The sequence below is a fragment of the Xiphophorus hellerii genome, chromosome 6 (genome assembly GCF_003331165.1).
Source record: "Xiphophorus hellerii strain 12219 chromosome 6, Xiphophorus_hellerii-4.1, whole genome shotgun sequence".
Taxonomy (NCBI): Eukaryota; Metazoa; Chordata; class Actinopteri; order Cyprinodontiformes; family Poeciliidae; genus Xiphophorus; species Xiphophorus hellerii.
The window spans coordinates 1,464,004-1,491,578 of NC_045677.1; the positions used below are offsets into that span (position 1 = coordinate 1,464,004).

The window sequence follows — 27,575 nt, forward strand, 5'->3', positions numbered from 1 at the left end:
ATATGTCTAGTAGTAAATAAATAAATAAAAAAATAAAAAAAATATATATATATATATATATATATATATTCAGTTGGTCTCAAATCCACACTAAGTAGTAAAAAAAGGATAACACTTTATTTGACAGGTTGTGAATAAGACTGACATGACACCGTCATAAACATGACATAACACCGTCATGAACATGAGGAAGTCTTCATGAATATTTATGACTGTTGTCATAAAGTGTCATTTGGTAAATCATGACATTTTTAATACAAAGTTGACATTATTCAAAATATCTTTGTTATGACAACTTGACATTTGACACCCTGTCAAATAAAGTGTTACCAAAAAAACACCAAAAAAGTCATAGTAAGCTATACAGGCATACATGAAGAGTGTGGTACTGTACACGGAGAAGTGTCATAAATAGTGCGCAAAAGTGCACCCCTACACATACAAAGTATAAATTGATGATTATACTAACTTATAGTATTTTTAATAGTTGATAAACTATTAAAAAAACAAAAGAAAACACAAAATAAAACTATATATACATCCCATTATGTGTACCAAGAAAAACTATTATCCACAAAGTAAAAAGCCCCGTTCATTCACAAATAAAATTCAAAACGTTATTCAATCAATCAAACTTTACCTTTCTTCAGGAGAAAAAACTGATTCGGATTCTCCAAATTCAAAACCATCCAGGAATCTCTGTGGTGTCTTTATATTCCTTGAAGGATGTTTGCTTAACATATTTTGTTGCACTCCGCTCTTGATTCTCCGCTGTGTCACTCATTTTTTTCTCCTCACTCTGTACTTTTCGTCCATGCAGGAAGGGGAGACAAAGACTCGCATTCGAGGGGCTTCCTACAGTGGCGTGTGGGTAGTTACCGTAATAACACTATGCAGACCTGAATGCGCAATTTGTTTCCTTTCAAAGACATTTTTCTGATAGGGCAAACTGTTGCAGAGTTACAGTAAGACAAAGTTGGCTTGTAAAAATGTGTCGCCAACGACACAGTCATTCTGCAAGGGTTAAACTCATAGCATCAGATTTTTGCTAGGGTAACAAAACAATCCAACTATAAAGATTGTTCTTTGAAGTAAACTTGCCAGCTCCTAAACAAAATTTAAATTGTTTAAATTTTAAACAATTTAAAATATTTTAATTTATCTATGCTGAAACCATTCAATCAAATTTAACAGCATTACATTTCTGTATCTGTGGTCTGTGTTAAAATGTTAACCCGACCACCTGGCTTAGCTAGTTTTCAGGGGGAAATCCTGCATAATGCACAAGAAAATTCATCAAGTACCACTGACCTGAACCTTCTGTTCAGAAGAGCTGGCAAATGCTACAGGCAAACCCATCTTAGCCATCAGCTCAGACTCTTCATCCAAGATTTCTACCTCTTCCTCATCTTCAGATTCTGTCAATGTAAGAAAATCTACATTTAAATTATTAAATTAATACATTTTACTTATAGCCACCTTTGTTGACACTGAAGGACACAGCAAAAATACATTAAATCAATTAAAAGATACAACAGTAAAATAATGAAATCAACTCAATAGAAACAGCAGAAGTCATCAGTCATCAGACAGAAAAAACAGATGTGATTTGAATTGAGGAAGTTAATCAATATTTCTGAGTTGGGATGGTAATGTATTGCAGAGACGAGGAGTAGTGTGGCTGAATGCTCTATGATCAATAGCAGTGAGAATTTTGCAATTATTTTCTCTTGTTTACAACTTTTAACAATTATGTGTGCTGTTTGTTTTACTATTATCAGAGTCAAAGGTCAAGTTGCAAATTTGACAAATGCAATCCAAGCCATGGAAGATTAAGAAGCAGGTTGGTGTTCTCAAAGAATCATAAGACTGAGTAGCTTCAAGTGACATCATCTTAGGAAAATTCTTTCCAAAGATGAAAATTTTTCTTCCTAATTTTTTTTCTCAGAATTTTAGCGGCGTAAAGCCCAGTTCACACTACACAATTCTTTATTACACAATTTTGCCCTTACAATAATCTTAGAACGTTCGACATTTTAAGATTGTCACTTGCTTTTATCGTAACAAATCATCCTATAGTGTGTGGTGTGTTACGACTGATCGGGTCCAGGCAGAAGAACGTCGGGACCGCTCCGATCTAAAATTAGGAATATGAAACATGTTTGTCTTGGCCCAATGATCTCAGCATGTGTGGTGTCTCCCGACTGGGAGCTAGAACGCAGCCTGTCGAATGTGACAGGTAGCATGTCACATTTATTTATTTTCAACAGGAAAATAAGTAAACACCACACAAAAAATTATAAACTTTTCACATAGAGTACATCTGGTTTAGAAGCTCATTCTAGCCTTAGGTTGAAATGGCGCGAGAGAAAAATACAACAGAGAAAAATACATAAAATGTTATGTTGTGTTAATCTACTTATAGTCTAAATAGAGGAGCAAAAAAAGAAAAAAATAGGTGCAGAAGTTCATTAAACTGTGACAAGCACAGTGAGCTGCACAAATATTGCGCACGCGGCTCCAAGAGCGGTGTGGGGGATGCCAGAAAATTTGCAATTAACTCACCATGCAGTTTCAATAAATGGAGCTGGGAGACGTTACTCTTCCACAATCAGCTGGAAAAAAATAAGGATAACTGCCATCTGGTTTTCTAAAAATGAATACTCAGGACATGCACTCTTCTAGCTCAAGCTGCTCTGATCTTTCAATTATTCATCTTTCTGAAACAAATCCCAGTACTTGCACATATTTTACAACATCAACATAGCAAAAAGTTAAAAACTTATAATTAATCAGACCATGCTCCGTTATTATTAGATATTCAGTTGAAGTCTTATAAACGTAGTCGACCGTTGTGGCGGTTTAATACTCTTTTACTGGCAGATGAAGAATTTTGTGACTTTACTTCTAATGCAATTGATGAGTTTCTGGTGTTTAATAAGAATGACTCCACTTCTCACTCACTGTTATGGGAAACACTTAAGTCCTATCTTAAAGGACAAATAATTTACTACACATCTTTGTCTAATAAAAGACATAACTCAAGGCTTACTGAATTGGCAATAGCCGTTGCTAAACTTGATCAAAGGTATGCCATAAGTCCCTCACCAGAATTATTTAAAGAGGGTATGGGTGTTCAATCAGAGACTCTTGTAATTTGTACCAAAGAAGCTGAACGCGTACTTTTACACAGTAAAGGTTCATACTATGAATACGGCGACAAGGCTGGCCGTTTATTGGCACATCAGTTACGGCGTCAGGTCAACTCTCGTATAATTCCTAGTATTCAAAATACTCAACAGGTAATTACAACCGACCCCACCGAAATTAATGACATTTTTAAATTATTTTACTCTTCTTTATATTCATCAGAATTTCCCACAGTTAATAATAAAATGAAAAAATTTCTTCAATCAATCAATCAATCAATCAGCTTTATTGTCAATTCCTCTTACATGTCCAGACATACAAGGGAATCGAAATGACGTTTCTCACTATCCCACAGTGATACAAGACAGGGCGTTACTAACATTGAGTAACAATAAAAGACACAGTCTAACTAAAATTATCCTAAACAATTAATAAATAGATGTACAATAACTAGACATATAGCGTAAAAAGTTTTACAACTGAGAATGTATTGTTAGGAGGGAGGGCAGTTGTGCAAGGTTCTGGGTTTTTTCTTCTTCTTCATCTTCTTGGCCGCTTTGATGCTGAGGGGAGGGAATTCAGCATCCTCACAGCCTGATGGATGAAACTGTTGGAGAGTCTGGTGGTGCGGGAGCAGAGGCTTCTATATCTTTTCCCGGAGGGCAGGACACTGAACAGTTTGTGGGCAGGATGATTTACATCTCCCACAATCGTGACCGCTTTCTGGGTGAGTCGGGTGGTGTACAGGTCTTGCAGGGTGGGGAGTGGGGCACCAATGATCTTGGAGGCTGTTTTCACAATGCGCTGCAGGGCTTTTCTGTTCTGTCAAAGTCTTTCCATTCCTGCTATTGATATGGATACTGCCAGGAGCATGGATTCTTCACTCAGCCTTGTGGAAGTAATAAATTCAATAAAAGCGCTGCAGTCAAACAAAGCCCCTGGCCCTGATGGGGTTCCCATTGAATTTTATAAAAAGTTCATAGAAAAATTGGCACCACTATTATTGGCTATGTTTAACAAATCTTTAGAACGCAAGACTTTGCCTCCAACATTAACACAGGCTACTATAGTTTTACTTCACAAAAAGGACAAGGACCCAACTTTATGTGGTTCTTACAGACCATTGTCCTTGTTAAATGCAGATGTAAAGGTGCTAGCCAAGTTGGTTGCTTCTCGTTTGGAGAAGGCCCTCCCTTTGGTTATATCTGAACAGCAAAGTGGTTTTGTCAAGAGGCGTCAATTATTTTTTAATACACACACCCTTTTTAATGTCATCTATTCAAAGCATTCTTCTGATATGCCCGAAATGGTAATTTCCCTGGACGCTGAAAAAGCATTTGACAGGGTGAAGTGGGAATACTTGTTTGTGGTTTTGAAGAAGTTCGGATTCGGTGATACATTTGTTTCTTGGATTCGTTTCCAATGCCTGCATAAATGCAGGCATTGGATAAAAGAGCGGAGAGGGCGTGAGCAGATGCTTTATTTGGTGTACTATGGAGGTGAGTTTGTTTTTTTCATGTTGTTTCCAAATATCATTCCGATGTCCACTGAACTCTCGGTTGCGCCATGTCAGCTGTTTGGGATTCCCCTCTGTACTTATGTCACTGCGCTTTCAGATTGGCTACCTGTCACATTCAACAGGCAGCGTTCTTGCTCCCAGTCGGGGAAACCCCCACACGCTGCAGTGATAAACTGGCCAAGACAATCCAACATGTTGAATATGCCTGATTTTAGATCGGAGCAGTTCTGACGTTCTACCGACTGGACGCAATGTGTGTAATAGTGTGTGTATTACACACCACACACTACAGAATGATCGGTTACAATTATTAGAAGCGACAATCTTAGAACATTGGACGTTCTAAGATTGTTGTAAGGGGAAAATCGGGGCAAAAAATCGTGTAGTTTGAACTGGGCTTAAGAGAACTCCAAATGCCTGGTTGACACGACAAGACTTTAAAATAGCTGTCGAATTTTCTAAACCTGAGGGAATAAAACATCTTGGGTATAGCAGGTTTTGTTGATTAGGATGTGGTGTTAAGCCACATGGCAGCACACACACAACACACAGACCAACATTCAGATCACACCTAGCAACAAGGTCAGTCAGAGCTAGCAACAGGGTTAACAAACAGGGTCAAACCCACCTCTGCAGTAAGATAAGAATTTCTGTCATTTCCTAGCACAGAGTTGCTGTCTGAAGCCAGTTCTCACTGGCAGGCCCCTGTCTTAGGACAGGGGCTCTCCAATACAACTCTGGGAGTACAGGCCCTGGTTAATTCTACAGAACATTAAGTGATAAATATAACAATATACAGTACCTTGCACTTCAGTGACTTCTCTGCCAGATGAAAGCAGTCTGTTATCAGAGCGATACAGTTCTCTGTCCCTGTTGAAAGGCAGACATACAAAGACAGTCAATGAAGACAGAGTCCATATACATGAACCATATCTGTGACACATTAAGGGTTTCTTAGGTTAACTGCTGCAATATTTGTTCCACTTATTGTGTCACTACTCTCTGGATTTCTTTGAGTAATGATCAGCCAAACTTTATTTAGTCCATAGCAAATGTTCAGTCCTTTTATTAATGAATGTTTGTGTGAAATGAGCTTGATGAAAAAAAAAACAGGAGTGATTATCACATTTGAAAAATTGGGACTCAAAGTAAACACACAGCTCACCTAGAAAGAACTGTTCACTACATGTGACTTTCCATTTTAATTACATACATGACCAGCCATAGCCAAAGACTTAAACGGAAGATATCAAGCAATGGAAGATGATTGTGCTTTTATTTTTCTAAAAAAATAAAAGGGGAACATGAATTAAAGAGGGATGAAAAAAATCATGTTTATATTTGGACAAAAGCAGGCATATAAAAATATAATTAATAAACTTGCTGGTAATATGTGTATTAGTGACTATCAAACAAAGTCGGAGAGCAGTGATCCAGACTAGGCTACGCCTATCCACCACAATGTGCTGAAGATCAAAATATGATACTCATGTTTTCCAATTAAATAAGAATCTATGTAGATCCAAAATATTAAACAATGAAACCATTTTATTCTAAAAATGAAATAAAGAATGATAGTTATTTCCAGTGGCGATTCTAGCCCTGTTTTAGGTGCTGAAACACCCCACCCCTCCCGTAAAATACTGCTAAATGTCTCGTCCCATATTGAACCGACACATAACTATCCGATAGACAAACCTTTCACACACATATCAACACTAAATGTAACAATAATGACCAAAATAAAACACAGGATATATTAAGGTCAGCTAAACAGGACCCCCTGAACGCCATGCAGAATGCTACGGACCGTGGTTGCCTAGAGACGGACACTATGCAGCCGTGGTGAGCTGCTATCAACCCGCGTCTTTTTAAAATACCACCCGATATTCCACCGTCCTTACAAGCAAACGTTCTTGCAGAAATATAGACGTGAGTGAAAAGACGCACATCCCAGGCTGAACAATGTCAGTGAAGATGGATACTGTGTCTATCGATGGGCAAAAATGTGTCCATCGTGGTGCAGTGTGCTGCTGTATGATTTGGAACAGAATGGATCAGGAGAGACCCGTCAGAACCTAAAGAACCAGACATCAGTGTCTCTTCATCCCTCAGTCCTCTCCTACATTAAAAACGTTTGTTAGGACTTTCTGTGTGCTTTATTCAGAAATGTTGATATATTTTAAGAATTCAGGGTTCATTGGTCATTTAATGTATTATTTCACTATTATTGTATTAATGTGGTTTACCAGTTTGGATAATCTGACTTCCTATCAATGAAGAAAAAAAACATGCTAATCAAAAATGCACCAGACACAGACCTGCAGCCCAGGGGCGGTTCTAGACGGAGGCTAACGGGGGTACTGAGGAAATTATACTAAATGTGTTTTGTTAACATTTAGTGGTAGATTTTTTAACCTTCACAATTTTACTTTAACAATGAACAAAAAATTATAGTCCTGTACTTTTAGCTGCTGTATTGAGATAGGATCACATTTTCCATCTGCTAGATGAGGATCTGCAACCTGAATCTCTGTAGACACAAGTGGCTCTTTGGCTCACTTAATATATCAAATGATGAAATATATTGCTCTGCTTTTTGTTTCATTGCAACTGCAAGACAACAAGGTGAAGGTTCTGGAGTGGCCCAGTCAAAACCCAGACTAACATCCCTTAGAGAATTTGTGGAAGGACGTGAATAGGACTGTTCACAGTTGATCTCCCCCAACATGACAAGACTGCTTCAGTTTTGTCATGTTGGAGAAATAAATGAGCAGCTGACTGAGAGGGGTCCGCTCTGACTCCCTACTGGGGTGGCAGCCACAGAAACATCCACTAAATACCGAGTTGAAGGGGGTAAGTATTTATACAATCACTTATGTCAAATATGTTTTACTTAAATTTCATTATTTTATATAAATCAGTTTTCACTTTGACAGTAAAATCATTTTTTGTCAAAAGAATCCAAATTTTGCTAATTATGATTAAAAGCAGTAAAGGGGTAGAACATGCAAGGGGGTGAATATTTTTTACAGGCACTATATTATCCTCGAAATTATACGAAGATTAAATCGACTTAAGAACAAGAATAAGAACTTTCTTTCCTACCCCCATCCCCCAGAAGCACAAACAAATGCTGTAAAACCTTTTACTGCAATTGAATTATAAAGTATAATAAGTACGTAGCCAGTAAAAATGCCTTTTAATTACATTTTAGCATGGTAATTCCACATGCACTAAAGGTTGATCTAGCCGTGTGTGCTGCGTCCTTAACGTATTATTGAGCATTGAGTGTTAACACAAAAAGGTATTAAACCGTAAAACCGGAAGAGAAGGAAACTTTATGCCGTTTTCAAAAAAGGAACATGAGAAATTCTCACCCCACGAAAGCTCTGGAGCACCGAAGGAGAACAGCATCTTCCTTCTCATGTGTTTGACTGATGGAGAAAATAACGTCCGCCACCACCGTCATTTTTCTTCTTTCCAGTATCTACGCGCTCAGCTCAAAATTTCCGACGCACAATTTATTCGGCGAGAAATAAAGAGACCCAACATGCAACATTGGTTCTTGTTTCTTCTTCTGGTGCTTTATGGCGGCTGGCAGAACAACTATAAGGTGCTTTACCGCCTCCTACTGGACTGGAGAGTAGAAAGCAAATCAGCAGAACAACGAAATAGATCCTTTCTAAAAGATTGCTGTTTTTTTTCCTCCCTTCTTTCGTCGAAGATGTTTCAGGTTTAATTTGTCAGTGCATCTTTAAACTACCCCGGCTTCATATGCATTGCATAAGGAGAGAGGATGAATGCATCCTCTCTCCTTATGGCATTAAACTACTGCATGCGAGAAGCAGAAATCACTCCTGTTCTCTCTGATTATTGGATTGTAAATAGTAATCCATTAGATTATTTGCTACTAATCTAATGCGTTAGATTAAAGTAACGCATTACTAAGTAAGGTGTTGATAACACCATTTTTGACATTTTACATCTGTCAGGTTTCTGGTATGTCCACCCTCCGCGCCCCAATAATAAAGTTGTTCCTACACATGTGTGTAGGAATAATTGTTCCTATATGCAACATCTACACATGCAGCGAACACATATGCAACATAGACATATACAACATAGACATATGCAACATCTACATATGCAGTGAACACATGTGCAATATAGACATATGCAATATCTAACATGCATCACCTACATATGTAACATCATGCAACATCGACATATCCATAAAGCACTAAGACCATAGACATCAACCAAAGACGCATAGCAACGACATAGACCAAGAACATGTACACATATGACTTCTACTTATTTTTGACACAAATGGAACCCTATATATGGTGCCTGTGGGTGTGCGCCTATGCGTGGGGGTGTGCTTGTGGAGGGTTGGGGGGGTGCTTGAGCGTGTGTGTGTGCAGTTTGGGTCCCAGGAGGGCGGGCGGTTGACATTCAGGGGGAAGAGTGGGAATGATGTCATTGTTTGTAGTCCTCTATAGAAGAACATGGCCGCAGCCTTCATCCTTTCTCTATCATTGCCAAATACTTAATTAGTTGTAGCTTTTGCAACCACATCGCAACAACTGATTGTAGAATCCCACCAGGTAGGATTAAGGAAACAAGGCGGTGAATATCCTTTAACGGCTGGATGTGAGATGCTCATCAATCACTCAAAAATGAGACATAGACCTAAAACCTGGGGCAACAAGCACAATGCTACGCTCAACCTGGATCTCTGGATTCATCGTGTATTATGAGAAGACAGCAGAGTAAAGGAGCAGGTGTGGTCTAGAAATGAGGAGTGAAGAAACACGTAAACGAGGTTTCGACGGACAAACGCTGCGCTAAAAGTGAACAGGGGAGGAAGAGCAGAAGAAATCTACCAGTTTAATATCTTCTGATTACAATGATGGCAGCTAAGTCGGATGGGGTCTTGAAATTAAATAGGAGCGATGTGGCCTTCACGCCGTTGCAGAACTCCGAGCACTCCGGCTCGGTGCAGGGGCTGCACCTGGGACAACAGACCGACTCAGCATGCACCCTGGACGTGGATTTTCCGAACGGGGAATCTCAGTGCTGCGGTCGGGGAGGCTCCAACTCACCTTGCTTCCGTCTAAGCAGAGAACAGCAAAAATATGTGATATGGGACTGCTTGTGGATTGTTGCTGCAGTGTCTGTTTATCTGGCTGATGTGGGAACCGACGTGTGGCTTTCAGTCGATTACTATCTTCGCCAGGACTATTGGTGGTTCGGCTTGACGCTTTTTTTTGTGGTGTTGGGTTCGTTTTCGGTCCAGCTATTTAGTTTTCGATGGTTCGTCGCTGACTTCAGTACAGAGGACAACGTTGAATCTGCCGTCGGTTGCCCCCAGTTGGACGGGAGTAAGCTACTGCTGAGTGGCTCGGCCTCTCAAGGCGATGTTCCCGTTCAGCAGCACCCGGCCACACCGCAGAGGCAGATGTCAACTGCCAGCAAGAACACTGCTACTAACAGCACCGGCAGCACAGCGATGGGCAGAAGAGGCACGAAACGGTCGCCCTATTACTCCGTCTGTGTGTGGTTGTGCCAGTCTATAATACACATTCTCCAGCTGGGTCAGATATGGAGGTAAGGTGCCTTAAAATTCTTAACACATTTTTTTTTTTCCAAGTCGATACATTTTTTGCAGCTTTGTGTCTTAGTTACGTTTTTGTTTAAAAGATCTGGTTTGCTCGCTTTGATTTAGCTGGCTTTAGACACACCCTCGAGAAAGCAGTTTGATAATTAACAATTAATTAGTTTGTAAAAAAAAATCACATGTAAATGTGGTTGGAACTATAATGTCAGCTTGATATTGAAAACTAAAATTAGCTTCTCAGTAGAGTAAGGGCAAACAATGTCAGTAAAGTATTTACAAATCTCTGAGTTTTTTGCAGTTTTATAACCATGGTCACCTACAACTTACTACAGTCGTCTGCTGTTGCCCAAAATGATTTCACACAAACTATTAAAAAGTTGTGCTTCTTCTATGCCTACATAAAAGAAGACTGAGTGCTGTCAGCAGTCCTGCCAATAAATCTTTATTAGATTGTCTACTTGACAGGGCAAGTGGAGAACTGCTTCTTTCAAATTAAAAGTCTCAAACAGATACATATTGTAAGTTTAAGCTTAAAAATAGACATGTTGTCATGTCATTGTATCAATAACAAAGAATAAAAATACAAAAATAAAACCCCAAATACTACATATAGATATGTAACTAAGACAGCTTATGCTGTCAGATAGAATGACAGGTCTAAGACCGGTTAGTGTTTTCTTTTGTAATACTAAATCTCAGCTTAATTTAAACAGATGCTCACTTAAACATTTAAATACAGTTTTTGCAATTTTAGACAAATAGAAAAACTATCTTTTAAAGTAAGTATTTACCAAATAAGCCTTGAAGTACATAAACCATGTAGACATTGTTTTGAAGTATTTTAACAACAAAATACTGAGGATTTTTATGATCAAGACTGCTAATTGATGAAGTTTTCATTTCATCTCTTTGTTTCATGTTGCCACAGTTAACCCCAGAAATTAGTTTTCTCTTAACAACAACAGCAATAATTTAAAAAATGATTGTTCCAGTAGCATCAGTGGTTATCTTTCTGTGTGCTGGGCAGTCATTTGGCACAGCATTGAAAGCACCCTACACCCCCACTCTAGACCACCCCGGTGAAAAATAAATATACTATGTTAAATTTTAGTTACTTTAAGTCGGACTAATCATGAGTATACTTCAAGTTTGCTTAGGATTAGTTAACTTAAAGTGTGCTATTTTGGAACAACTAATTTTGTGCCTAGTGTATTTTAATAGTATTTAAATTGCATTAAAGCACAATGTAAAGTGTACTAAGTGTACTTTTACGTACTTTTTTTAGACCAACTAAAATTATACTTAGTACACTTTAAGTATATTGCTTTTTATTTAATGTAATCGTGCTTGATTAGTATATTTTGAGTGTACTATTTTTGTGATTGAGTTACATTTAAAACATATTTAGAATGTATCTTAAGTATATTGGCAGTACATATTTTATATATGAGTAGTGTGATCACAGTCTACAATTACACTTTTAGTTTATTAGAATTGCTAATGAAGTACACTTTTTAGTTACTTAATGTCTTATTATTCTGCTTTGCCACTTTGTACATTACATGCTTCATATACTCTACAGTACTGAAAACATATCAGGCTACCAGTACCCAGAAGGATCAATTACAACACACGTTCCAGGTGAAACAAATTACATTGTGTATTCAATATATTCAAATTTTTAAGAGTACATTGCCAATATACTATCAGAGAGTTGTACAAATTGTCAATATATTCAACGTTTACAGTCAACATGCTTAAGAAAATTAGCACAATAAAACAATAGGTACACTTTAGAGGATATGTGAAAAATATTTCACCAAGGACAGAGTATTGTTTTATACAATGTCACAGTATTCCAGTACTACTCCAGACAAACTGTCATTTCTTCTTCCCAAGAACAGTGAGGATCAATAACAGAACATTCCCATTGACTGCACCACTGCAATTTACAGAAACTTACAAAAAACAATAAAACAACAGTGCAATTAAACAGAGAAAGCACTTGTATTTTAAAGAGTACAGAAAAATGGCAAAGAAAAAAGTATGACATTTTAAGATGTTGTGGACTCACTAAGTATTTGACATCATCAGGAGATCGGTTGATGCAGTGAGGAGATATAGCGGATGGATTCAAGTATACATGGGCAGGGGGCACAGTGGAGTCAAAATAATGGCATTGGGCTCCTTTGAGGTTCACAAGAGTCAATCTTAAAAAGTTTGGTGCAAATCGAATGATATATGTGTGATTTAGAGGCGCCCATATACAAATGGTGAGGGACCAAATTTCGCCATTTGGCCATGCCCACATGGTTCAGCCAGCAGGCAGCGTTGACAGAATTCATCATCATCATGTCATTTATGTCACTTGACACAGGTTTAAAGCTATATGAACCAAAGGGTAACAGTAAGACATCCATCAGAAAAAACAGGTGACTTCCTGTTGGAAGCGGGTGGAGCTAAGGTGATGTCATCAATTGACCATGTAAATGTGGTGAGGACTGGTCTGTAGTGAGACATAGAAAGTGTGATGCAGCCCTGACCTTGTGTGTGGAAGTTATTGCATTTTGATGTTTCATGGCGAATAGTCAAAGTTTGACACTTAGGCACGCCCACATTCTTTGATGTACAAAAAATCCTTTGATAACTTTTGACCTTCAATGCCTGAAGACTCTGCTGAGTGATTCTGAAGTTTGTATGTCAAACGCTGTAGGACAAGTTCGATCAGATATGACGTCAATAAAAAGGACATGATGGGAGCTTTGATTAAAAATGGCTGACTTCCTATTGGGTTTGGACCATGGCACCAAGAGACTTTTTTGTATCTCCTGATAAGATACACATGTGTACCATGTTTCATAATTCTGGGTTAAAGCATGGCTTAGGGCTGATCGTTTAAAATATTCTATGGGGCGCTGTAGAGGAATTAGGCCACGCCCACCAATGATTGTTGTGGATTCCTGTCGGCGATTGGATAAGGATCAATATCAGTGAGTTTGGTGCAGCTCGGTTTGAAACTGTGGAATTTAGAGCCAAAAGTATGGCGACGGCGTTACAGGTCACTTCGCCACGGCGCCACACCCACCTGCTCCACCGAAACCGGTCAAAGTTCGAATCATATAACACCAACATGTCTTCTGTCTCTGGACACAGTTTCATGTTGATTAGGTCAAAGGGGTCAGATAACGACCTTTCAAAGTAAAACATGACACTTCCTGTTCTCAGGGGGCGTGGCTTAAGTGATGTCATGCTGGGCGCTGAAAGCTAACAATGAATAAAATGTATGAAAGAGAAATGGCAGATTAACAAGGGGAATAAATTCTGTCCAATTATTTTCAAATCAAATTATGTTTATTAAACCCATAGTGTTGGACTTCCTGTTAGACTGCAAGATGGGGTAGATGCTTTTTCTGAAGTTCCCACCTCGAACACTACTACTATATTAAATTCCACTTCGTCTTTGTTAATTCAACAGCAGTTGTAAAGCTGTATTGGAACTGCGACCAGTTAATCAGACGATGACCAGCAGAGCAAAAAAAGGAGAGCAAAAAAACGACGAGGGGAAACTGTACAATTAAACATGTGCTAACAGCTATGTTAGCTGACCACAAGAAAGACCGCTGAGAGAGACCACAAGAAATCTCTCTCAGCGGAGTTCAATGCGGCGTCCACTAAACTCGAAACAAAACCGGAGCGCTTTGAATCTGTCGTTTCTACCCACCACCAGCGTATTTCATCACTGGAAACTGTGGCCACTACCATGAGCGACGACATACAGGCAATTCAAGCTGAGCTAGCTACGGTGACCGGAGAGAAAGCTAAGCTAATTGACTTGGAAAGTAGGAGCTGCCGCAACAATGCCAGATGTTGGTGGGACTTCCTGAAGGCATAGAAGGTTCACATCCAACAACATTTTTCTCTCAACTACTTCTGGTGGTCTCCGGGGAAGATACGTTAAAAGGGCTCTGGAGCTGGATCGAGCACACCGGATGCTAACGGCAAAACCAGGCCCTGGTGAGAAACCCAGAGACATTATTGTGTGTTTCCACAACTATCAAATCAGGGAGCTCGTTACATGCAAAGCCTGGGAGTTGCGAGGCAAGTTGAAGTATAAGGGTACCCTGTTTCACATTTTTGAAGATTACTGCCTGGAGGTTTTACAGCAGCGCTCAGCTTACCGTCAGATCAATAAAGAACTGTATAATCAGGGACTCAAGCCTGCATTGCGCTACCCAGCCAGACTGTTCATCATGACCAAGAATGGGAGTCGAAGGTTCCTGGCTTCACCTGATGACGCCAAGCGCTATATTGACTCTCTTCATCCATCCAGCCCAAGCCTGCCAGTGAAATAATTATTAGTTGGATCCAAGCAGTTTATTTGTGGTATTAAACTAGCTACTTGCAGAACTCAGACAGTTCTTTATAGTTTTAATGCAAAGCTGTTTCTAGAATTTCTTTACTTTAATATTATTCTTCTGATTAACCTGTACAATTAAAACTAGCTCTGGATTTGATTTCTTTTACAGGGACTGGACTAGAATGCTGTGATGACCAACAGACTACTCATTGAAAGCCAGCATAACTATCTTGATGTCTAGTATGCTATTATGTTGATTTTACTCAGTTATGAAGTTTTTCAGAAGTTCTTCTACAGTTACATTGGTTGAATTTGTGGTTGTCTGGTGTGAAATGGTTGCCTTCTGACAAGTGACCATTCTGATTTTGGGAGGAGGAAAATGTTAGTCTATAATGAAGGAAGTCTCACAGGAGATAGAAGATGCCCTGCTGTGCGATGGACAATTAAATTTTTGTTATTGCTTTAAAGGGGGTCTTCGTCCAGATGTGCGTGTTTTTAAGTGGAGATGTGTATGTGAGTGTGTGTCCTTTTCCGTTTTCGCTTTCTTTTTTTTCCCCCTCTTTCTTCTTCTCTCTCTACAGCTGCCGGCCAACAATATGCCAAGTGCCAGTCTCCTTTCAGCCAAAACCGGACTGCCTTACTGCAATGTATATACCTCTTCGGGAATAGTAAGGTATGACCAGCACAGGTAGTAATTTGAGGGTTGTTTCTTGGAATGTGAGAAGTTTGGGAAATGCCACCAAGATTGCTAAGGTTATGGCTCATCTGCAGCAAATTAAAGGGGGCATACTCTTTTTTTACAAGAGACACACCTTTGTAATAGGGAGAGAATGCGACTTAAAAGAAGTTGGATTAGCCATGTATTTCATTCTAGATTCAATGCCAAGGCTTGAGGAACCTTGGCATATTATATACTTATATAAGTATATAATAAGTATTATACACTTATTCGTAATAATATTATGTTTGAACAGCACAAAATAATAGCGGACACGGAGGACCGTTTCATAATTGTATTTGGTAAATTGCAAAACTCTGGTGATACTAGCTTGTGTCTACGGTCCAAATTGGAATGACAATACCTTTGTGTCCAGACTCTTTTCATCTATGCCTGATATTGAAAAAATTATTTATTTAATTTTAGGGGGAGACTTTAATATGATCCAGGATACCCGCTATATATCAGCTATATTTGGCATCCCTCCAGACAAAGGCCGTTCACGTTCTTTGAGACAGGCACTAGCTTTCACTACCCATTTTGCTCAAAGACTTATTCTACTCAAGTGGAAACTAAGCATCCCACCGTCTCTTGACCAATGGGTTAGAGAAGTTCTTTACAACCTGAACCTGGAAAAACTCAGATTTTCACTTAAGGGTTCCACCAGCAAATTTATGGAGACTTGGAGACCTTTCTTATCTTTAGTGGGTACCATGACTTTGCTCCCTGACACAGAAGGAAATTAAATTATCTGTATGCCCTCTCATCTATATCCAGCTCTTTTGTTTTTAACCAATATATATTCTTCCTATTATAATTTTTCTATTCTTTATTTGTTATTTATGATATATTTGTTTTACTATTAATTATGTATATATGTATAAACAATATATCAGTGACATGCGGTGAGGTTCATAGCTGGTGAGGCACTAACTTAATCATAATCAAATTTACAAATATAGATCCCTGCATGTTATTGTTTACATAAGGAAATTTCGTGCATGCGGACAAAGCTGGAGGACAAAAAGACTATTCTTCTACATGTGATGCTAAGCCGCGCTGCCGCCGTAGAATAATTCCGTCAACTCAATCAAACTTGGATATGTAGATATTATTAATTTTGTGGTGTGCTCCACAGCAAAGGGAAAAAGCGTTAAAGTACAACTCAAAACCACTTCTTTCTCGCTCTCTGTATCAGCGCAGCTACTGTATGGCTAGCTTGCTGTTACTGTTTCTTACTCTACCATTGTGGAGTCACAATGTCTGAGATCATGAGCGCCCCCTGCCATGAGGCAAGAAAACTGCCTGCCTCACCTCGAATCTGTTCTCTGCTGTTTATGATCGCTCCTCAGCACACGAAACATGTTACACACACAGTTAGTGACAAAAAGCACTGTATATTATAGACATAAGCTAAATTATGGAAAATCAGTTCATACGTTAAATGTTTTTAAGCCATTTTATTGGCGACGTACAGACAGGTGGAACATGCTCCCATCAAATGGCAGTGTTGGGATCCGGAGCTGTTCATCCACCAGAGGGCGCTGGAGGCCTTGTTCCATCTGAGGGCGTCTCCTGAACCACGCACCTGAAACCGTTCTGCCATCAGGAGCTGTATAACTGGAGGAGGCTGCTGACACTTCCCTGCCAGATTGTTAGCTAGTTATGGTACCGATTCACTCCAGCTCTACTCGTCCTGTTTGCTTCCTGAATTCTGATCCACCTGTGTCTCTGACCTTTTTTCAGCTGATTGACCTGAGACGTGCTGAAGATAGATCCAGCCCAGGACCCCTCCGAACCTACAGCTCGGCAGCCTGCTTCTGGCAGAACAGTTCAGACTTACCTGTCCGTCCTCCAACGCCGCCGCAGCCCGCAGCCCTCCGCACCTCAAAACAGACTCCGGATTTCCCAGGTTTTTCCCCCAGTCCTTTCTCCTTCCAATCGGAGGTAAGCTCTCAGTCAGCGCCATCTCCAAATTTCCTCGGCCCCAAACTTACCGTCTGTTTCTTCCCTAGCTGACCTGAGATCCAGTCCCAAGCGCTCCCGGATTGTTTATCTGTTTTTTCCCCCTTCCCCTTGGTTGTAATAAATCTCTTTAATCAATCTCGGCTTCTGGTGTTGTTCTGCATGTGGGCTAAGAAGTTAGACCTCAGCATGACAGAACAATCTGGCCAACAACCTAGCCCTGCGGAAACACTCCGGAAAACCTTGGAACAACAGCACACTCTCATTCAGAACCATGACGCCGCGTTGCGAGAGTTAAACAATCGTCAAGCGGAAACAAACCGCCGATTAGAGGAGATTGCAAGTTATTTGCAAGGATCTAGCTCCCAGGCTTCAGCACCCGCTCCAGTTCCGGATCCACAAGCTACTTCCAGGTCTGTAGATTCGGTTCGCTCTACAGTTTCAGATTTCCGTCCGTCCCTGCCTGAAAGATTTTCTGGAGAAGTCAGCAAGTGTAGAGGATTTTTGTTTCAGTGTACCATTATCTTCAATCATTCCCCTCAGAGCTTCCTCCATGATGGAAGAAAGATTTCTTTCATTTTGTCACATCTATCAGGAAAAGCGCTAGAATGGGCCGAGGCTAGATTTCCCAACTCCGCAGATTACGGATACTCGTTTGATGACTTTTTGGAGGAGTTTAAGCAGGCTTTTAACCAGGATACAGATAAAACATCGGATTCCCGAGGTCTGCTAGAACTGAAACAGGGCAGAAGATCGGTGGCTGAGTTTGCTATTGACTTCAGGATTAAGGCAGCAGCTTCAGGTTGGGGACAGACGGCTCTCAAAAGCGCATATTTCCATGCATTAAACGACTCGATAAAAGATGAGTTAGCGGTTTTAGATGAGCCTAAGACCCTGGAGGAACTGATAAACCTCACCATCCGGTTGGATAATAGGCTACGCTCCAGAAATAGGGAAAGAGCCAAGAGTTGCCACCCGTTTGTGAGATCATGTTCTGACAGAACCAGTAACTCGGCTTTTCCATCTTCAGAACCAGCCGAAACGGAGCCGATGCAGATCGGGAGTACTCGGCTTTCCCCGGAAGAAAGGCTAAGAAGGTTCAAAGAGAACCTCTGTCTGTACTGCGGTGAATCTGGACATCGCATCTCCACCTGCCCCTCCAAGGCAAAAGCCGTGGTCCGCCAGAGGAAATGAGGAGACTGGCGGACCATCTACAATCTGGAAATTCTCCTCGTCTGCTGCTACCAGCTACACTGTTCACTGATGATCAATCATTGACGTTATCCGCCATGATAGATTCTGGTTGTGAGAAAAATTTAATCGATTCAAACTTAGTCCGGCAACTAGACATAGATACCTATCCGTTAGCCACACCCCTCAGAGTTGCAGCGTTAGACGGCAAGGAACTACCTGACATCACACACCAAACTAAGCCGTTGGATTTCCTGGTTTCAGGTAACCATCGTGAAACATTATCATTTTTTGTCTTCCCGGCTGCCAACTCACCTGTTGTCCTGGGCTTCGATTGGCTTTTTCTTCATAACCCCAGAATAAATTGGTCTAAGAGGCATATTGAATCCTGGTCTATTTCCTGTCACTCCACCTGCCTCCGCTCTGCCGTGCCGACGGGTCAGTCACCGGCAAACCGGCAGGAGGCGGACCCACCCGATCTCGCTACTCTCCCTCCAGACTACCATGACTTAGCCCCTGTGTTCAGTAAGGCTAGTGCTCTCTCTCTACCTCCGCATCGCCCATATGACTGCGCCATAGATCTCCTACCTGGAGCGCCTCTGCCCAACAGTCGGCTGTATAATATCTCCAAACCAGAAAGGGAAAGTATGGAGACCTACATTAATGAGTCACTAGCCGCAGGAATAATTCGCCCCTCGTCTTCTCCGCTCGGGGCGGGGTTTTTCTTCGTGGGCAAAAAAGATGGTTCCCTTCGACCCTGTATAGATTACCGGGGGTTAAATCAGATCACCATCAAGAATAAGTACCCGCTACCTCTCCTAGCTTCAGCGTTTGAACCGGTTCAGGAAGCTACTGTCTTCACTAAATTAGATCTTAGAAACGCTTATCACCTTCTCAGGATCCGGGAGGGTGATGAGTGGAAAACCGCCTTTAAGACACCTCTGGGCCATTTCGAATATTTAGTGATGCCTTTCGGCCTGTCAAACGCACCTGCCTGTTTCCAAGCCTTAGTTAATGACGTTTTGAGAGATTTTTTGAACATTTTCGTTTTTGTTTATCTTGATGACATATTGATCTATTCCAGGACTCTGTCAGAACATAAGAGACATGTAAGATTTGTTCTCCAGCGACTGCTGGAGAATAAATTGTTTGTAAAGGCTGAGAAGTGCGAATTTCACCGCCCATCAGTCACCTTCCTGGGATTCGTGCTCGAGGGCGGACAGGTAAGACCATCGGAGGAGAAGATCAAAGCTGTTCTAGACTGGCCAACCCCAGAGAATAGAAAACAACTTCAACGATTTCTGGGGTTTGCAAATTTCTATCGGAGGATCGGATGTGGGTTCCTGGTTCTTTTATTTTAGATCCTTCTTTGATTTCTGATTATCGTTCCTCCCTGCCTTCCTCGGTTGGACCGCCAGGTGGCGGTCGTTGAGGGGGGGGTACTGTTGGGATCCGGAGCTGTTCATCCACCAGAGGGCGCTGGAGGCCTTGTTCCATCTGAGGGCGTCTCCTGAACCACGCACCTGAAACCGTTCTGCCATCAGGAGCTGTATAACTGGAGGAGGCTGCTGACACTTCCCTGCCAGATTGTTAGCTAGTTATGGTACCGATTCACTCCAGCTCTACTCGTCCTGTTTGCTTCCTGAATTCTGATCCACCTGTGTCTCTGACCTTTTTTCAGCTGATTGACCTGAGACGTGCTGAAGATAGATCCAGCCCAGGACCCCTCCGAACCTACAGCTCGGCAGCCTGCTTCTGGCAGAACAGTTCAGACTTACCTGTCCGTCCTCCAACGCCGCCGCAGCCCGCAGCCCTCCGCACCTCAAAACAGACTCCGGATTTCCCAGGTTTTTCCCCCAGTCCTTTCTCCTTCCAATCGGAGGTAAGCTCTCAGTCAGCGCCATCTCCAAATTTCCTCGGCCCCAAACTTACCGTCTGTTTCTTCCCTAGCTGACCTGAGATCCAGTCCCAAGCGCTCCCGGATTGTTTATCTGTTTTTTCCCCCTTCCCCTTGGTTGTAATAAATCTCTTTAATCAATCTCGGCTTCTGGTGTTGTTCTGCATGTGGGCTAAGAAGTTAGACCTCAGCATGACAGGCAGCCAGTGCAGTTAGCACTCAGCTCGCTGCTGCCTCACCGGCTTCGCTTCTGAGCATTTGAATGGGAAAATATAAAAATGTTTTAAAAAAACAAACAAAAACAGAATTTTTTAAGCTACATTAAAAATAGGTTACTTTATAGTACAAACCACAGGGTGAAAATAGCAATATAAATGATCTTATTATTATATATTATTTTTCCATGATGACAGCTGAGGCTCTGCCTCACCTGCCACCCCTGACCGCACGTCACTGATATATACTGTATGTATATATATATATATATATTTTTTTCTTTCTCTTTCTCTGCCTCCTTTGGAATGTGTGTGGATGGATGGGTGTGTGTGTGTTGTGTATGTCATAGTTGTTGCAGGAATTGTATCTCTCTTGGCTGTTTCTCTTGTGCTTAGACCTAGACTGGGATGGGTTTGGTTTTGGGAGAAATCAGCTTGCACTTCTTTTTCTCTCGGTTATCTGTGACTACTGTATTTTTATTGTCCTAATGATTGATGCATGTCAAGCTGTTAAATTCAATAAAGAAAGTTGGAATAAACACATAGTGTTGGAAACACATCAGTTTTTGCTGTTATTAAAAATGTGGCCAGATGCTCAATGTAAAAAAAAAAAAAAACAGCCTTCCATCACACGAGGACGATGTGGACGTTCATCCTCAGAACTGGTTGGTCATCTGGTGGAGCCAGAGCCTCTTCTGAGACAGGAAAGTTTTTAGGTTTTCTAATACCTGATCCCTGGTTTCCTCTTTCATCTTAATTTGCTTAGACTGCAAAAATATGTTGAGGATAAAAACAATGATGAACGAGTTATAACAACAGCCTCACAATATCACAATCTCTTTGGCATACTGAGCTTAATTAAAACCAGGTTAAGTTTATGAAGAACATATTAAGACGCAACAGAGCCTCCATGCAGTTATAACATGAAGTTGAATGATTGTCATAATAATCACAATAAAATTGATAAAATAACTATTCCTGAAACCAACGTAAGTTTATTTATATGTTGTTGAAAATGGATCAAAAATGTACCGCACACAGAGCAGAAAATCAGCCAGTACAAGTAATCAGACTTTACTTATTTTATTCTTTTTTAGCGCTAAAAAAGGAGACGCTTACCCTTACAGACTAGGTGTGGCTGTGACCGAGTCTATACATCATCTCATCAAAAACGGGAAGATTCGTTTACTATACTACGGATGCACCTGGTGGTCATCTGATGTCTTACGTCATTTTATCAACTAAGTTTCTATTTCCTGGGAGACGGGAGTCTGAGGAGTTTCGATAGATGTTACAATTACAAAGGGCCTTTGTGTGAGAATATTAGTGTGTGAAAGCATGTGAATGTATTTGAGCTTGATAAGCGCCTCAACAATGTGTACTGCACTGTTTACAATTAAATAAAGATAATTAGCATTTTTGAAATAAACTTGCCACCAGCTAGCAACACGTTGGCAGCCTTCATCCCTTCATGATCCACATTTCATTTCCATCGGTTCTTGTCCTGTTGTGTTGTCATCTAACTCAGATTAGGACGTCACCAGCTTCAATTTACCAAAACTAATAACTATTATCAAGACCCTCTCTACTTTAAGGCAATATGTGAGTAAAAAGGGTGAATTGGAACAGCATCTCTTATCTTCACCGGCTTCGTGACTGCTCTTCTTTTAATGACACTTTTATTAAAAAAGAAACTGAGGCTGTGCATTACCGCCACCATCTGGTCTGGAGTGTGAACTGAACATGCCTTTCACTAATAGATCTTACATCATACATCTAAAAATGGATTAGGTAAAGACAGCTTCTGTGTTTAAGTGAAAAAACTGAAAACAACAAATCATATTTGGAGAGATGTGAAACTGAAGATACCTACTACATTTAGTGTTAAGGACAAGTATTGTTTTTGTTGTCGAACCTCTGTCACTAAACTGTCAATGTTTAGTGACAGTTCATGCCTCAAAGTGTATTTTGAGGCATGAACACATTATTTACTTTGTTAAACCAGATTACATTGAGTTCCTCTATAAGGATTGGTTTTTTTTTCATTCTTTGCCATTTTAACAAAAATAGTAAAATATTATTAAGCCACCTAAAAAGCCTTACTTCATTAGCCTAAAATATACGCTGAAATGTAATATAAAACATACTGAAATTTCACTATATTTAATAGTTTACTTTTAAAGTAACCGTTAAGTGAATTTTTAAAAATTCTATTTTTAGCATATATTTTAAAATATACACAAAATATCTTTAAAAGCATATTGTTTCATTGGTACACTTGAACAAATACATATTTTGTTCACTTAAAGTATTCTTTTATTTAATATATTTCTTAAAAGTGTATTTTGGTACAGTTATATTTAACTGTGTTTAAAGTTATAATGTCAAAATTGGTACAAGCATACTTTTAGTATACTTGGTATATATTTATAGGTAGTACACTTAATACTTAGTATACTTAAAATGTACTTACACAAATGTAAGTATGTTTGAAATAAACTAAAGTATATTTTTTTCACTAGGGCACTGAATGAAAATAAGTGGAAGACAGTTCAATTATGTGCGAATTAATCACACTTGTAAGTACTGCTGTTCTGTAAATGTGTCTGCAAAACAGCATAATGGAGATCAAGGTACAACCCAAACAGATTAGAAGAGAGCAGCGCAAACATGAAATTAAAAACTGTCCAGAAAACACACCTAAAATGTATTGCTTACTCTTCAACTTGCAATAATTACGAAAACAATGTAATTTTCACAAGGGTTTCCAAAATATTATGTTATTTTCTGCTTTGCAAGTATGTCCTTATTTTGTAGTGTTTCTCATTACCTGTCTTAGAGGCTTACCAAAACTGTAATATTTTTTTAAATGTGAATGTGAATGAGGATAGTAGAAAGAGGGAGAAGGAAGAGAGGAGGTGAGGAGTCTGGCTGCAGTTTCAATTTTTTGATATTAGAGCTTGTTTGGTATGAAACATGGAAAACAACAACAACATACATACTGTATCTTTTCATATTTCAGGTATGAATCAATTGTAAAATGATTCGAACAAGCAGAGAAAACATCAGTAGCATTAGGCAAACAAAAAAGTAATCAGTATTTCTGTCAATTTTAAGACACACCTGATATGCAAGATGTGCTACTTGGAATTTCAATTAATGTAAAATACGTATGCAACAACCTGAAGTTCAACAACAAGATGATTTCTTATGCTTCTTCAACAGCTGGCTTAAATATTGCTTCAATATTTAATGTTCTTTCCTCATGATGCCATCTATTTTATGAAATGTGTCAGTTCAGTCCCACAACAGAAAAACAGTCCCACAACATGATGCTGCTCCTCTCATACCGTCATGAAATGGATAGATTGATGATGGTGGTGAGGATGGACGTGCTCAGACTCAGGTTAGGTTAAAAAATGAGCTTAATGATGTCTTGAAGTCCACAAAAATCAAAAAGGACAGGTACCACGACACAGACTGGACAATGACAGTGAGGACAAAACCACAACAAGGATCCGGACAAACACTTTCATAATTGGGGACTCAAAAACCATCTCCCCCCTGAGCAGTATGATGGCTGGACATTTGTATCATGGGTTTGCGTATAATTGTTTGATCAAATGAACATGACACCTTCAAGGAACAGTAAATTGTTCCCAAGGATGAACCAGACTTGTGCAGCTCCATAACTCTCTTCCTGATATCTTAACTGATTTCTTTTGATTTTCCTATCATGTCAGACTAGAGAGCAATGTCTTTAAGGCGTTACATTTAAGTTAATTGCCTTCAATTAACTTAAATGTAAGAGGTTTGTGAAAGGAAACACAAAAGGTTTGAACCAAGTCATACATTTTAAAAGATATTATTCCTGACACTGACAAGTAAACTTCTGAATTCAAAGAAACAAAAAAATCTCTAAAAAATCACTATGTTTTCTGACATTTAGCATATAGAAATAATTTTGGTACTTTTAGATAACCTTAAACAAGAGAATTTTTAAAAAACTTTTTATAAACAAGAGAATTTTAATCTGATTTAAGTCTGGTAGTGTTATGGGTGGTGCCAGGGAGCGTGGAGGTGGACCTGTGCAGGTGTGCTCTGATACACCTGCATTTCATTTTCACTCATCAAATCATTGAAGGGGTGGGCAATCCTGGTCCTCAAGGGCTGGTGTCCCGCAACTCTTAGATATCTCCCTGGTCCAACACACTTGAATCCAATAGCTGAATCACCTCCTAAGTGCAGTCAAGTTCTCCAGAGACCTGCTAATAACCTCATCATTTGACTCAGGTCTTTTGAAGTAGAGATGCATCTAAGAGTTGCAGGAGACCGGCCCTCGAGGCCTGGAGTTGCTCACCCCTGAACTACAGTATATGTAGAGTGGGCTGCCAGATCGACTTCAGCTTATAGAAATGAAGATTCAATGCTGGAGGGGAACTTTGAGATAAACGCTACTTGTGGAAATGAAACAACTCTTCCTCAAATCAACGGAGAGGTCATACGCCCCGCACCAAACAGCTCACCCTGGAATGCTCAGGGTGCCAAGCCAAAACAAAAGTCTCACACTGCAGATCCCATGAGACGTCTCACAGGGAGAACACCACACCTGGACGAATCAGCGTGGCCAGCTCTGAGCTGAAACCCACCTTTAACTTCGACACCTGCTCCACCAAAGAAAAATAAACAAGCAGATGGAACCAAAACGGCTCCACCAACCCCGCTCCCAAGGTCAAAGCGACCAGCCCAAGCCTCAAAACATTCTGACTCCTTGGGAATCCCACTGAAAAACAGATTTTCTGCACTTCAGCCTGAGCCTCTGAGTGAAACCTCGCCTTCAAATATCAACAATGAGGCAAGGGCAACACATCCAACCCCCAAAGGACAAAGCGACCACCAGGAAAACAAAAGGCATGCCAAAAGTGCTTATTGTTGGTGATGAGGCAGTAAATGGAATCAGTCACGTTTGCAATGCCAAGAAAACGAGAGTGATTTCTTTTGACACTGTATCTGATTTAACTCACAAAGTACTCTCTCTAGGGGCGTGCTGTGGTGGCGCAGGGGGTTAGCACGCCCCACGTTTGGAGGCCTTAGTTCTCGACGCGGACGTCGCGGGTTCGACTCCCGGTCCCGACGACCTTTGCCGCATGTCTTCCCCCCTCTCCTCACCCTCCTACCTGTCTGCCTACTGTCGAAAAAATACAAGCCACTAGCGCCGCAAAAACTCTTCGGAGAAAAAAAAAGGAAAAAAAAAAAAGTACTCTCTCTTACCACTGATCAGCCAAATATTGAGACTTTAGTTGTGCATGTCAGAGCCAACGATCTGGCAAAATAAAAATCTGAGATTCTTAAAATGGACTTTAATACTCTTCTGAAAACTATGGGAAAATTAAAAATGAAGTTATTTCTCAGTGGTCCAATTCCATCACCTCAATGGGGAGACAAAAAACACTCCAGGCTGGACATGATAAATAAATGTCTGATTAAAACCTGCTCTGCCAACTCAGTGAACTTCATTGATAACCTCTGGATCTATTGGCAGCGCTTTCACCTCTTTGGAAGAGGCGGACGCAATCTTAATAAACATGGGATAAAGCTACTCACTGCGAACCTTTTTCGTTTTATCAACAAGGACAACAATGTGATCATCGCTTCAGAAGAACAAGCTCAAGGATGTCTGACTAGGATGGAACCCTCTGCGTATCAGGAGCAAACTATTCCAAAACAAACAAACTGATATAACATCGACTGGAGACAGCGACTGGTTCCTCACCTTCTTCCGCCCTCCCTTTCTACTCCCCCACTCATTCACTGCATTCACAAGATACCTATGAAGAAATGTCTTCTGGACCAGAGGTTCTCAAATTTACAGATGGAATGAATCAACAGGTTCTCCTCGGCACATCTCTCCTTAGCGCTCACGTAGCAGACCTCACTTCATTTAAGCCACCTGCCTCTGACTTCCCAGAGGATCCACCACTCTGCGTTTCTGAGGTCTGAGACCGGGTCCAGATATTATATTTACACATGTCTTCCTCCAGAATGTGTCTGGCCCCCGGCACTGCAAAACAGGACATTACCTGTCAGGATCACTACAAGAAAATTTACAAAAAACAGAAATACAAAATACAGCAGTCCTAATTCAAACCTCAGACTGATCCCCTGCCTAAAGGAACCTCAGACTGATGAACTATCGGCTACCAACTCACTTAAACTAGCTCTTTTAAATACCAGATCTCTCTGTGTTAAAGCTCTATTATTTAATGATTTCATCACTGAGCATAATATTGATGTTATGTTTCTGACAGATACATGGTTGAATAACAATAATGAACCGATCGTACTAATTGAATCGGCGCCTCCTAACTACAATTTTTTAAGTGAGAATAGAAAACATGAAAAAGGAGGAGGCATGGCTTCAATATTTAAGAATACCATAAATACTAGTAAAATTTCAGTAAAATCTCTTTGGGTCATTTCACCTCTTTTGAGTACCTTGGAATTGAGGTAAAAGGCCACAAACGAACTTTGACACTAACTTTATACAAAATTCCAACATATGTTGAAAATTTCTTTACTGACTTGAATGAGCTTCTATTTCTCATATGTATTGATTATGATTGTTTAATAATTGTCAGTGATTTCAACATTCATGTTGACAACTCCCAAGACAGAGGGGCAAAAAAGCTCTTTAATATATTAGAGAATTTTGGTCTAACACAACATGTCAAACAAGCAACACACACTCAAGGACACACCCTGGACCTGGTTGTCAGTAAGGGTGTGAATATTTCCAATGTCTCTGTAACTGATGTTGCCCTGTCGCATCACTTCCTGTTATCTTTGAAAATTTTTTATCTTTTAACCCACTTGGACAAACAGCAACCATCACAAAACGTTCTTTCACAGAAAACACAGCAGAAACATTTAATCAAATCTA

General features: G+C 40.1%; 2 protein-coding genes across 4 annotated transcripts in view; one reads left to right on the plus strand and one right to left on the minus strand.

The window, feature by feature from the left end:
- Positions 1 to 8,265, minus strand: part of tgs1 (trimethylguanosine synthase 1) — a 52,544-nt gene extending 44,279 nt beyond the window's left edge. For 2 of the 3 annotated variants that reach the window (XM_032565061.1, XM_032565060.1), the window contains exons 1-3: positions 8,050 to 8,265; positions 5,472 to 5,539; positions 1,312 to 1,418 (exon numbers count right to left, since the gene is read on the minus strand). In XM_032565061.1, coding sequence (XP_032420952.1) covers positions 1,312 to 1,418; positions 5,472 to 5,539; positions 8,050 to 8,141 — 267 coding nt within the window. In that variant the 5' untranslated portion in view covers positions 8,142 to 8,265. Of the gene's footprint in view, positions 1 to 1,307; positions 1,419 to 5,471; positions 5,540 to 8,049 lie in introns of those variants that run through there. The other variant, XM_032565063.1, reaches the window with a different exon arrangement.
- An 843-nt stretch (positions 8,266 to 9,108) lies between these two features.
- Positions 9,109 to 27,575, plus strand: part of xkr4 (XK related 4) — a 63,372-nt gene continuing 44,905 nt past the window's right edge. The window contains exon 1 of the mRNA XM_032565070.1: positions 9,109 to 10,282. Coding sequence (XP_032420961.1) covers positions 9,582 to 10,282 — 701 coding nt within the window. The 5' untranslated portion in view covers positions 9,109 to 9,581. The remainder of the gene's footprint in view (positions 10,283 to 27,575) is intronic.